General features: G+C 42.3%; 1 protein-coding gene across 6 annotated transcripts in view; it reads left to right on the top strand.

The window, feature by feature from the left end:
- ARHGEF28 (Rho guanine nucleotide exchange factor 28) overlaps nt 1–14,474 on the top strand; it is an 892,610-nt gene that overhangs the window by 295,475 nt on the left and 582,661 nt on the right. For all 6 annotated transcript variants that reach the window (XM_069223983.1, XM_069223974.1, XM_069223958.1 and 3 more), the window contains exon 3: nt 6,093–6,240. In XM_069223983.1, coding sequence (XP_069080084.1) covers nt 6,093–6,240 — 148 coding nt within the window. The remainder of the gene's footprint in view (nt 1–6,092; nt 6,241–14,474) is intronic.

Genomic DNA, 14,474 nt, shown 5'->3' with positions numbered 1-14,474 from the left:
TGAGACGTTTGAAAGTAACAGGACTTATTCACAGAGGCTGTTGTCCACACTTGTATAACTTGCACGGGCAAGAAAATCCATTTGTGATACCAGGTTTAACACTCCGAGTCACAGGAAAAGGTCAAGTGAAACTTTAGAGGGAAAAGTGTAGTTTGTGGAAAATTCACCAGTCTGTCTTTCCAGTGAGGTATCTACCATTGGCGCAGCTGAGGCAAAGCACCGGGCCCCGGTGATCGGAGAAGGCTCAGTCTGCTTGAACATTGCTAACACTCCACAACACCAGCATCAGCATTTGAGGCGATGCAACAACACCTCCCAAAATGCTCTGAGGCCAGCTTGCGTCACAGTAGATAAACGGAGCAGTGAACACACAGAATAGATTGTGTTTTTGGCAATGATTTGTACAAGGTGGCTTATTCAATCAGCAGCTTCAGCACTAGCGCAACATTGCGCTGGAGCCGCTGATTGGTTTAACGTTTTGGCCCAGGGGCAATGCTTGCCTGCATTTCTCACCAACCAGTGTTGCTGTTGGCAGTGTACTGCTGCTTTACTGTTCTGCCTGAGGCCTTGTAATCCCTGTGGGAGAGAGTGAAGAAATCCATGCCAGTTGGAGCCTGCAAGCTGGAAGGAGTGTGTTTGTTGTGCTTATATTCATTAAGGAAAGTAATAAACTGTTTATGTGCTGCGCATTTAGCATTGTTCAAAAAGTAATCATATTGATAGGACCTGTTACTTGCCAAGTTATGCTCCTTTCTGCAGCTGACAACTGCTTGACCTATGCTTCATCGCAGCCACAAATAATCTGAAAAAAACAAGCGCAACCCAAATGTCCAGGCGCACATGGGAATCAAGCTAAAGTACAGAACAAGCGTTAACATCAGCGGCAGCTCCTCTGCTATGGCGGTGGAGCGTCACCCCCGCCAGCAGAAGCCGCTGCAAACCTTCAACAACAAAATGATAATAAACTCTTTTTATTATTGTTTCGTTGTTAAAGGGGCAGGGCCATGGGGTATGACGGGGACGAGGGGAGTGCACTGTGCACTCTCCTCAGTGCGCATGTGTGTTTGTCTGGCCGAACACACATGGACACTGTGCCCTCTCTGTGTTGCTGGGCTGGGGTGAGGAGGCACAGGCTCCCAGTCTGCCTGTGAGCACCCTGGCTGGGCGCTCACAGCCAGTCCTAATGCTGCTTTCATGCAGCATTAGGATTGGCCGCAGGGCAGGCAGGAAGAAGGAGCGGCGGCACGGCAGCAGCGAGGCAGGTACGTTTTTATTTTTACTACTTTTGAAATTTTATTATCATTACCCCTCCCCCACCCCCGGCACGCTCCGCGCCATCCTGCTCCTTTTAACCCATGTAAGCCACAACTGGTTCACATGAAACTCATTTGCATTGTAAATATTGTAAAGCAGGAAATTCTGTGTGGAATCAATCAACAATCAAACATTTCCATTAAGGCAGTACACATTCTGTCGGGTATTACTCCATAATAATGACAAGGAGTGGACAACAACCAGTAAATGAATGTATTACTCAATTAGAACAGAATACATTTTTATTCCTATGTGCATAGAAATGCAGTAAATGCCAGAAAATCATGAATATTAAATAGTGAAACACTGGCAAACACACCCCAAGTGAACCAAACCAAAACCAAAGAAAAAAAGAATGACCAATAATATGAAAATAGATGGCATATTGGTATCAAATTCAAAGACAGCCACAGGTATTTACTGTGGATAACCACGTGAGGTAACTTCTCCAGTGTCCAGTTAATATTAAAGAGGTCTGTCTCATTTTGTGTTGACTGAGTTTCGACCATGCATAGGATACTAGGGTTTCATGAGGACATGAAATAACCTTGGGGCTAATAAGATATGTAAAATTAGTACTAATATCAAGGATAGGCCAGTAAGGTCAGAATGGTAATCTAGGCTACATACTGGTTGCAGAGGTGAATCAAATCAATGTGTGGAATAGCACCTGGCCATGGTTGTTGGGCGCTTAAATTGGTCCCGAGATGTGACCAGTGGAGCGAATAAGAGGCATCAATATATCGGGGAGGGCACTGGCAAGTTCAGTGTCAGTCGGTAATTAATAGGTACTGGTTAAGCAAGGAATAATGAAAAAACAGTAGGTTCACGGATGTGCTCAGTGAGGATAAATATTTTGATAATTATACTCACAGGAGACCTATAGCAGCAGTGGGAACCAACAAAAAGTCAAGTCAATATAAAAATATTGTGTGGCTCATAGATGTAAAAAAATAATAAGAAGGACTACGTAACATTTAAAAACATGACCGCTTGCCTGTGAGTGATTGAAAGGAAAGTAGCCGCTGGCCTCCCAATGGGGGCTGGAAGCAGGAAGATGCAGCAAAAAATGGGGGCCTCCCAAGCAGAGATACACCTTGGAAACAACAAAAAAGGATCTTAGTTACTCATCTCCTTTTTAGCGGAAGCAGCACCTGGCAGATGCTCCGTCTTTAAGGCGGGGGGGGGGGCAAAAAGTGTGGCATTGGTGTGTTTCTTGAGCTGATACAGGGGGGTGCATGCTGGGAGTTACCTACCAGTATCAGGACCTCTGGGGGCAGTATTAAGAGGAATAAAAGAAAAATAGTTTTGAATAAAATGATTAATACAAAAAAAGGTAAAGAAAAAAGAAAAAGAGGGGACTCAAACCCCTAATACATGCCGATTAAAGATGAGGTTGTTCAGACGGTCGAGCCACCGATGGAGCTGGAATGATGGCAATACAGTGGCAGTATCTTTCTTGATTAAGTTAAACCATGTAAAGGGAGGACTTCACAGGAAAGACAAAACTAATGGGCACAGGGATACTGTGCAAAAGCATGACCAACATGACACAAAGTTAAAAAATGGCAAAATATCCAATCTGATGTTAACCAAAACCGAAGTTGTAAGATCATTAATTGTCAGTATGACGAGAGCCATCATACAAAAATGCTAGGGGGGCAAACATAAATGGTCAAAAAGGTCCGCTGGAGGTGATTCAAATGATAGATACAATTTGAACCCAATGGTGCACTAGCCTGCGTGCATAATTTCTTACATTATACAACGCATTAAGAAAAAATCTAAGCAAAGAGACAGTCACAGTATGTGGAAAAAAACAACGTAATTAACATGACAAAGAAAAAAACAAAACATCTAATTGCATGAATAATAGAACAAGAAAAATTAATTATCATAAAATACTAGAACCACAAAAAGAGTTAATTGAAATTGTCCAAAGGCGGTAGGGGACAGACATGAGTGGTCAGACAAGGTCCACAATGGACAGTTCAAAAGTTCTAAAATTAGTCCAATTAGAAACTAATAGTGTGCCAACTGGAGCCAGTTATTTCTTGCATGATACAGATATACATCTAGGAAAGGAGGAAAAGGTCAGATAACTTTCCCTCTCTGAAGCCATGGGATGCCCCAGAGATTTCAGTTCCTAAGTGCAATGAATTTCTTCCATTCTTCCATGGTGTTCAGTCCCTTTCTTATAGAGTTGCATTTGTCGATCCATTTACATTTAAATGTATTATGTGTCTCATCCTCTTGGGGGATGGTAATACCGTCTCTATCTCCTGCCATCTTATGTTGTTTGCTGCATGATGTTTTTCCAAGTAATGTTGAACCATAGGGGCAGTCTCTGTATCACATCAGATGTAGCTCCTGTATTGACTTATCCTGGCTTTGACTTATTGAGATGTATGACCAATGCATATCATATTGCATGGACAACAAATACAGTAAATTACATTACTTGAAGCACAGTTGGTATGATGTGTTTCAGAGTGATCTTAATGTTTCCATGTATGAGGGTCCTAGTGTTCATAGTGTACTGACAAAAGACTCAATTGCCCCATTTGTAGTGGCCCCTGATGGAATTGAGACCATCGAAGTTAGAATTGTATGACCTGCATTGAGAATATTGGAGTTGGCATGTACCAAGTGGTCTTTGATGTTTTTGCATTTCTTGTAGGAAACAAAGGGGGAGCTTGTAAAAAGGATCCATTGTTTTGAGAATAGACCAGTGTTTCTTGATAATCTTAACTATCTTGATCATGTCTAAACAATATGTGAAAACACAAACAATCTTGTCCAATAAAGGTTTCTCCCTGGTTTGTAATATGTTTTCTCCGGGGCTAAACGTGCCCTTGTCATAGAACCTTTAACAAGGCATTTAGGGTGGCCTCTCTCTCAGAATTTAGCACTTATAATGCCCCTTCTTTACAGAAATCTTCTTTAAGTGTGCAGTTCCTACAGAGCCTTTTGGAATTTTAGGAATTAGCCCACAGACAGGCCATCCCTGAGAGCCTGTAATTAAATCTTTTATATTGTAGCAATGTATTGCGTTCAGTGAGTTTCCAATATATAGAGACATTGAGATGCTTCTCATTATTTTTAATCTCAAGATTTAAGCAGGGTAGGCTGTGACGGTAAGTGTTTTGTGTGAACTTCAGGTGAGACTGACAACGGTTAAGGTATTGTGTAAATAGTGTCAGTGAATCTTCCGAACCTCTCCAAATCATGAAAATAGAATCACTGTACCTCTTCTAGCAACTAATGTTGCTGAGGTACGGGTTGAGCTCTGTATAGATATGCTCAAATTGGCCGGCATAAAGATTTGTCAAATTCGGTGCAACCTTTGCTCCCATAGATGTCCTGAGCATTGTTGGTAATAGTCTCGTTCAAATAAGAAATAGTTTGTAGGGAGGGCGATCTCAAGAAGGTCTACTATGAAACATGTAGGGACATGACACAGGGCAGGACATGTGTCTAAAATGCTTCTGATCATGGCAATACTGTCTCACTGGGGAATGTTGCTGTAGAGTGACTCAATATCAAGAGTCACCAATATTTCTTGTGAAGGATCAAACTCCAAACCTTCGATGAGGATGATCATACATGTGCTGTCCAATACGTATGTGTCCAGGAGGGGGACATAATCCTTGATGAAAATATTGATATATTCACCTAAGGGCTCAAGGATGGAGTCACAACCTGATAGTATGGGCCTGCCAGGACATTGGGTGGCATCTTGGTGGATTTTGGGCATAGCATATACTACAGGTGTCTTCGATAATTTTTTGTTAAGGAACTTCAACTCCTGTTCTGTGAGGAATCCATGTTCAAGGCCACGGGTAGTGGTCTCAAGAATTTTGCGCTTGATTTTAGGCAGGGGGTTAGTGGGCAGTTCTTTATAATGATTGGGATTACTGAGCTGTCTCATAATCGCTGCCTCTGGTGTATGTCTGTCCTGTATAACCATCCCCCAACCTTTGTATACAGGTTTGATTATGATGGACTCATCATATTTTAATTTGTTAAATGATTGTCTCACAGGCCATTTCATGTTGCACAGGGTAAATGACCTAGTTGATCTGAGGGCATTGATATCTTCAAGTACCACTCTTTTAATGCCAGTATCCCCGGAGGCATCACAGCATTGTGTGGTATGAATGAAGATCCAGGTCTCAGCTGGGATGCTCTCATATGAGGGTATATAATTTTCATAGAAGAAATGTCTCAGTCTGATTAACCTGAAAAAATCTGTGTAATTCAGATTTGTTTTCATTGCAGTCACAGGCATGTCAGCATGCACACAAAGCACCAACTCATCCCTTAGGTGCTCCATGCTTTCATATATTTAACTAGGTGGGCAAGCCAAGTTAACAGGGAAAGTAGGCTCTCAATAGTGCTTCTCTCCACCAGTGGTTATTGTTATGTTGCCCAAAGCGCCTTGAGTTCCTCAATCACTCAAATGAAGCGTTATGTGAATTATCCTAAATGTGTTCTCATTGAGTTGAGTGGCGAAAATATTATGTGAAAATGCATTGTGAAGTGTAAATGTACAAACATAAGTTAATATGAGAGTACTCCAACCAAGACACATATAGTAGTAATAATCAATACCAAAGAGGGTGTATCCGAGCAGATCCATAGTTATTGCACTTAAATCCTCGATTAAAATATTTTTATTATTATTATGTAAGTGCAACATACTACTCTTACACAAACAAGAAGTCAGTGTTATTTATTAGTACTGGTGTTCATTCAAAACTTTTATTTTTTCCCAGGGGCATGTGGATGTGTTTGCAAAATTTGAAAAAAACATTTATCTTCCCGAAGATGCTGAGTTTTACTTCATTTACACCGGATCCACTTGCAGGCATGTGATGTTTGCACATCGCCTCAGCGACAACACTCTTCAATCTGTTGTTCCAGGTGAGCATAAGTGCATAAAAATACCCTTGACACAAAAGAACATTTATGACCATACATGTAGGTAAGAATAGATTACTTGCATGTGCCTTACAGCTAAAACAATCCTGCTTTGTGTAACACAATGATCAATAATCATGCCCTATGTGTGCTCAGATGACATTTTGGGAGCAGAACCCTGAAACCCAGAATTCAGGACACCCCAAAATTTAAATCTCCCCAAATTCACCTCTGGCAGTTCTGTCCTGGGGCTGTCCTTACGCTAAACAGCACCCTTGTCAACATCAAACCAGCATTAGTCAGTAGAGTTGGAAATAATTAATTTGGACCACTCAGTAACTGAGTTCTAGATCAGGAAAAAGTTAAAGGGATTTATTACAAAGTCTCAAAGTAAAAGTTAAAATGCCATTAAGGCCCAGATGCAGAATACATAGTCTGAAATCATAATGATTATAAGTCCAAATAAACAGCAAAATCATAAGGAATCAGGCAGCATCTCTAGCAGAATGGAATGCCTCTAAAAATCAGTTGTATAACAAATGTATGCAATACCATTCCTGAAATACCATAACAGACATATTTTAGAATGAATGGCATTTACCATTTCATAGAAATCAAAAAATAGAATGCCTTTTTGTTTGAAATTGGCTTTCGCATACTTATGTTTAAGATGAAAATACAGTGGCTGCAAATCTTACTTTCAGAAACAGAATTGTCAGAGGTATTTATTTTATTGCTGTACTTCCGGGGCATTATTTTAGATTTATATCCTTTATATTGTCAAACAATTACTTTGGAGGCTTTTAACTTGCTGACCGCTCACCATCCCTAAACACCATCCCTCCCTGCTCTATAAGAAACCCTCACCACACCCATCCCTGAATGCTATAAGCCCTTTCTACCCCTAAACTCCACCCATCCCAGAAACCTAAAAACACCTCACTATACCTAAACTACACCCATCCCTAATCCCTAAATTACACTCATCCCTGAACCCTAAAAGTTCTTTCGGCCACTAAACTCCACTCATTCCTGAACCGGATAATTCCTCACTACCCATACACTTCACCCATTCCTGAACCCTTTGAACCGCTTTCTACACCTAAACCCCTCCCATCCTTGACCGTTAGAACCTCAAACCACACCCAAACGTCACCCATTTCTGAACCCTAAAAAAAAAACCTCACCGTCCTTAAACACCATCATTCCATGACCCCTAAAACACCTTGCTACCCCAAACACTACCCATCTCTGAACTCTAACACACTTTTCTACATCTAAAATCCACCCATCCCTGAATCCTTAAAACCTCTCACCGACATAAACTCCACTTAATCCAGAACACTAAAAACAAGCCCTAAACTCTGCCCATCTATGAACCATACAACCCCTCAACACCCCTATGCCCCACCCCTTCCTAAACACTAAAAACACCACACTCCCATACATTAGGCTCATCAATGTACCATAAAAACCTCTCACCACCTCCAAACTCCAACTACTCCAGATAACATACAGAATATCTCACCCCACTGTTGTCCATCCATCCCTGAACTCTAAAACACCCATTCTGTGCCTGATCTACACTCATTCCTGACTCCTAAAGTTCCTGACCAACCCTAAGCATTACCCATTCCTGAACCCAAAAACCCCTCACTATTTCTAAACTCCATCCACGTTTAATGTAATTTTGGATTTTTCCTTAAAACGATCTTTCCTTTAAAATGTTTCATTTGATTTTTTATTTATTTGTATTACCTTAAAGTTGCCTTTTCTTAAATTTGTTTTTTCCATGATTTGGTTTCCTCCAATGCGGTTTCCCAGTTTTCGTTTTTCCATTAATTCACATACAGCATTAAAAATCATCCCATAAATGGACAGAGTCCCTAGTACAACAGGAAAGTCATCTAGCTCATCTGCAAAATCAAGGGATTTATACACAAACAAAAGATTCAGCATGTTATGATCTCATGGATCATTTCCTTTAGCAATTCAGAGAAAACCACATAACTAACTTTATACGTTAGCACTATCCCATTTTCTAAGAATGAGTTGAGCATCTTCCAGTAGCGGCTGGTGTCAGGAAAAAGTAGTAGGGCAGCACGGGGAGCAATAATAAAACATAAAAAGAACTTACCTGCAGCTCGCCGTTCACCGCTTGCTGCTCTTCTGCTGTGTGTGCACAGGCTTAACCTCCAGGCTCCTCCACGGCCAATCCAGACGCTTCTCTTATGCAGGTTATACTCATGAGAGAAGTGTCAGGATTGGGCAGACCAGGCTAGTTTTGTGCTCCAACGTGGACTGAGAGCCTGTGCATGCAGCTGGGTTGAAGAGATGTCAATGCGCATGTCGGTTTGACCATCCTAACTCGGCTGGCCAAACTGACATGCGCCCTGACAGCAGTGCCGACCACCTGCTTCCTATGACCCTGCCTCCAAGACTCGGCTTCTAACAAAAATACAATTATAATAAACCTGTTATTACCATTTCATTTTTTGTTTGCCTCTGCTGGCAGGGGAGCAACGCTTCTCCGCCAAAATGGAGGAGCGCCGGTGGCATTTTCAATGTCACATTATCATAGGAAGTTCAACTAATATGCAGCATTTTTAAACGGTGGAGTATATACCAGTGGAAGAAGAGTGCTAAGCCCAGCACTGGAACTACAGCAGAAGGTCCTTGAGCACTTGCAACATTTAGGAACACTAGACAGTTCACTGACAATACATGCACATTAGGAACATCTCTATTACACTAGCTTGTCCTTGCTCAGCTGAACCTGTGGGGAGATACGATACGCAGGGGAACGAGATAGCAGGGGGAAAAGCATGAGTGAAATGAGCAGCATTGTAGGCGTGTCAGACCTTATTTGCTTTTATATTATTATGATAAGGTGACACGTATAGGGTAAGTCATCTATTACCCTCAGAGGTTGACTTGGACCTTTTGACTTAAACAGGAGTGTGTAATCATCCGGCCAAACAATATGATCCAATACTCATCAAATATGGCATTAAATAATCAACATAATTAATTGAAGTCAGTAATTCACCATGACCTATGTGGCCATGAATCACACCAGTTTATTAAAGTTTAAACATTTATTGCCCTTTAGATTAACAATGCCAAGATCCCATAAATCATGTGCAAGACCGAATGATAGAAAAACAGAAACATCACAGGCTGTCCTAAACGCCTGAAAAATCTCAATCTAATTAAGAAGTTTAACATTCAACATTCCAAAAGAACAATGCAGAGTAGAAGCAGAATCAAGTGAAAAAGAGAAATAGTATACATTTAGTTTGTGCAGTTGAAACAAACTACATCAATTAATAACAGCTGACCACCTTCCTGGAAGACAACAACCTGCTCGACCCCTCACAGACCGGATTCCGAACCAACCACAGCACTGAAACCGCCCTCATCTCAGTCACAGACGACATCAGAACCCTGATGGACAACGGTGAAACAGTCGCCCTCATTCTTCTTGACCTCTCGGCTGCCTTTGACACCGTCTGTCACCGTACCCTAATCACCCGCCTCCGCTCCACCGGGATCCAAGACCAGGCCCTGGACTGGATCGCCTCCTTCCTCGTAAACCGCTCCCAAAGAGTCTACCTCCCTCCGTTTCGCTCAGAACCCACTGAGATCATCTGCGGCGTACCTCAAGGCTCATCACTCAGCCCGACACTCTTCAATGTCTACATGAGCCCCCTCGCTAACATCGTACGCAAGCACGACATCATCATCACCTCCTACGCCGACGACACCCAACTTATACTCTCCCTCACCAAGGACCCCGCCAGCGCCAAGACCAACCTACAAGAGGGTATGAAGGACGTCGCAGATTGGATGAGGCTCAGCCGCCTAAAGCTGAACTCTGAAAAAACTGAAGTCCTCATCCTCGGCAACACCCCGTCCGCCTGGGACGACTCCTGGTGGCCCACGGCCCTCGGCACCGCACCGACCCCCGCAGACCACGCCCGCAACCTCGGCTTCATCTTGGACCCCCTTCTCACCATGACCAAGCAAGTCAACGCCGTGTCCTCCGCCTGCTTCCTCACCCTCCGCATGCTCCGCAAGATCTTCCGCTGGATCCCCGCCGACACCAGAAAAACCGTGACCCACGCCCTCGTCACGAGCCGCCTGGACTACGGCAACACCCTCTACGCTGGGACCACCGCCAAACTCCAAAATCGCCTGCAACGCATTCAAAACGCCTCAGCCCGCCTCATCCTCGACGTACCCCGCAACAGCCACATCTCCGCACACCTGAGACACCTGCATTGGCTCCCAGTCAGCAAAAGGATCACCTTCCGACTTCTCACCCACGCACACAAAGCCCTCCACGACAAGGGACCGGAATACCTCAACAGACGGCTCAACTTCTACGTCCCCACCCGCCCCCTCCGCTCCTCTGGCCTCGCACTCGCCGCCGTCCCTCGCATCCGACGCTCTACGGCGGGTGGGAGATCTTTCTCCTTCCTGGCGGCCAAGACCTGGAACTCCCTCCCCACCAGCCTCAGGACCACCCAGGACCACTCCGCTTTCCGGAGACTCCTAAAGACCTGGCTGTTCGAGCAGCGATAACCACCCCCTTTGTCCCTAGCGCCTTGAGACCCGCACGGGTGAGTAGCGCGCTTTATAAATGCTAATGATTTGATTTGATTTGATAAACAATCAATTTGAGACATTAAGTCAAGCATCCCTAACTAGCACTCTTGAAAATTAGAAAAGCATGTGTGGGCTTCATGCAAAAAGAAAAATAAGACAAAAATTAATTTGGAAAACATCTATGTATGGCGCTAACCAAAATAAGTGGTTGGATTTTCTAAAGAGAAAACCTGAAAAGAAAACACAAGTGCACATTGGTTCTACCTCTCCTAAATGGATCAGCAAGCAACAGAATCTTCTTCAGCAGACCACAGGAACATCAGGTCTTAATAGAACAGCATCAGGACATTAGAGGGAAACAGTTCAGTAAAATTGGGCCTAATATAGCTTTACTGTTAATATCATAGGCAAGGTGCTAAGTAACAGCATCTGAACAGAAGTGAAGCTAAATGGAATCTGACTTACATCACCTAAAACATTGCTATATTAAAGTCCCAAAAGTTACTAACCAAGCTTCTATTGGACAGACTATGGGGTGTTTTTGTTTGCAGCCGATGATCATCTTCTGCACATCAGATGTATCTCTTCATGTTTTCTGCAGCCATGATTGGATTACGCTGTCACTCCTCTGTCCTCTCCTGTCCTCTCCTGACATCAGCTTCCATGCAAAATCACATTTAGAACTATATGAAAACATTACATGACCTTCCTTCCAAAAACGAAACTTGAACAAAACAAAATATGTTACATGGAAAATAGGACATTGAGCACTGAGCTCTTTTGTTTAACTAACAGTTTTTATGTCAATGAAATATGCAACACCAAACACTAAGAGTAATACAGAAATTTCCACTGTGCAAAGTCACACAGGATGCAACATTATTTTGAAGAGTTAACATTCTCTTAAAACATCCCGCCTCTGGACAAGTACTAAAATGGGAGGCCTTTAAACTAGTGTTAAGCATGAAAAATAAAACATTTCATAATAAATGTAAACCATAAATCTTTTAGTACATGTTAATAATAATCTTTTCAGTATTTCTAATTATGCTTAAGCAAAATACATTTTCATTAGTCATTATTTTATTTCATGTGGAACTTCATTGTGCCTGACACCAAAGCCACCATATTTCAAAGCACACAGTTTATTTTTTAACATTCCTTTTCAGTTAGGCCTTTTAATACACGTTGTTGTAGCGACATAATTTTATTAATAATGTTTATACTCCAGCAGCATCAAAACCCTCCACTATGTTAACTAATATGGTGGTTTGATGAAAATGTAGCACAACTAAATTACATTAGATTAAACGTATTTTAACTACAACCATATTATTTATGTGCTTACAACTTGGATCCAATATAAAAACATTATATATCATCATTTCAAGTTAATGAAAATATATTTCTAGAAAACGCTATCACAAAATAGTAAGCAATATGCATGATTAGCATTTCTTCAGGCAGTAATAGACACTATGCATGCATTATGTTCTAGATTATTATGTAACTGATTTAATCAGGAGAACATAAATATAGATACCCATGCTGCAGGTGAGCATTGATAATTGTTGACTGTTCTTAATTAGTATGCACATAGAGTTATATGGACACACATATTCCAAGTGACCAGACACAAACACTTTGTTTTCACTTTTTGCTGCATTCCAGGATATTTTTTGCCACGTAGTTCATCTATGCTGTAATTCAAGATGAAGATTTGGTGTATGTGAATGTTTTCCCAAGAAAAACTCGTTTTTGGTTTGTACTAACCTTAATTGCATGCACAGTTTATCAGTGTCCGGCACCTTGACCATCAATCAGCATTAGATGAGATGTCTGAGTAGACACCATCATCTGAAGTTCATAATTCTGGCTTGGATGGTGGATGGAATTATCTGGATATTATGTTTGGTTGCTGGTCCTTTAGAAATTCTGCCACCTGACATTCAGCCCCGAGGGTAAATGGGTTAGAAGTCCAAGGATTTGTATTTCCAGGTGGCTGGTGCTTTGGTGGTGAGGTTCCAGAGTGGCACATGTGAAGGAAAATTACTGTAGTAGCATATACAGCTAAAACTGACCCCAGTCTTCCTGTTCCCGCTCCTGATTTTATCTGCATCAGCCCTCCAGATCCCCCTGCACTTCTCCAACTCTTTTGTTTGCCATGAGACCTCTCGTTTCGGTTGTCTATATCTTCTATAAAGATTAGCTTTTCAAAATAATCTGCTCCTGACGTGCATTCACCACATACGATCACTGAGTGAACCTTTTCCACACATCCTTGGACTTGGTCACTCACCTTCCACCACTGCACAGGAGGAGGTGCAACTGGAAAATTCTTGCCGGAGCCTGTGTCTCTGGGTGGAGCTGTGCTGCCCTTGAATGACTTTGTTTTGTTCTCCTGTTGTGATGGGACAAGGCATGGAGACACTGCATGGGTCAGGAGGCCTGGCTTCACCTCACTGGTTTCAATGTATTGCTCATATTATTTAACCATTATAGCATCCCAATTGTTAGCTACAAACAGAAAGTTGGATACCACAACTAACTTTAGGTGGAGTTAATAAGGACACAAAACAATATTTTGCATGTAAAAAGGCCTGCAGTTGACAGTTATATTTACTACAACCACAAAAGGTGTCAGATTAGATTTGCGTGATGTACACATATTGAATATGGAGGCGGACCCCCTCCCACCAGTTTTTTCGGGCTGGGACAAAATCTCTTCTGTGCAAGTAACAGAGAGGGCAGGGGGCTTCCACCCTTGTGCACTCAAAAGACTGAGTGGGGGCTATAGTGACTGATTGACGAGTATGGCTTCGCTCTCTTGACAAGAGCTGCCAACGTTGGTGGGGCATGGCTAGTCCCACTCTGTGCATCTCCTTCCCTCTCCGCTGTGGCCTTTGGTTAATGGAATGTCCTGGGAAGCTGTGAGGCCTACTGCCTACCTCATCTCCTTCCACTGAGTCCACAATCTAAGGATATTCTTTCAGGGTCAAACCTATATTGCAAATCTAGCGGACAAAACGTACTTCAGTTTGCTTGACTACTTGGGAACATACCCCAGAGACTTCAAGACATTCAGTAATCAGTTGTACATTCATCGCAATGCTGGTGTTAAAACCAGGTGTTCATGTCAGACATGGTATAGCGTCTGCGCAGTGACAAGAAGTCAACTAAATCCTCAGAGGCATTCACAAATGGGTGAGCGTTGAATGGGTAATGTTACATAACAACCTGTTGAGGCAATGATTTCCTGACATTAAAAAACGAAAGGATTGCAAAAAAAATTAAGTAAATGAAGAAAAGGAAGGTAAGGAAAGATATGAAGGGATAGAAGAGGAAAGGGGATGCAGCTCAGGGGATGAGATGGAGGGGTGGGGAGGATAGTGGCATCTGGAGTGGCTAGGTGTCGAAGAGATCCAGCACAACCTATGGTCAAATATCTCGGCCTAAATGCAAGTAAATGAGTTCTAATGAGTAGATTAAGAAATAAATACATATAAAATATGAAATACACAAATCGCCTATAAACAAGTGACGACGTTTCTGCTGGAATTCTTTATCCTAACAACAGTGGATGTGAGAGCTGCCCCCTCGTACTGGAGACCCACAGATACAGTTGA

This window comes from Pleurodeles waltl, chromosome 1_1 (assembly GCF_031143425.1).
Source record: "Pleurodeles waltl isolate 20211129_DDA chromosome 1_1, aPleWal1.hap1.20221129, whole genome shotgun sequence".
NCBI lineage: Eukaryota > Metazoa > Chordata > Amphibia > Caudata > Salamandridae > Pleurodeles > Pleurodeles waltl.
Note: the sequence above shows the minus strand (reverse complement) of the source record. Positions and strands in the feature narration are given on the sequence as shown.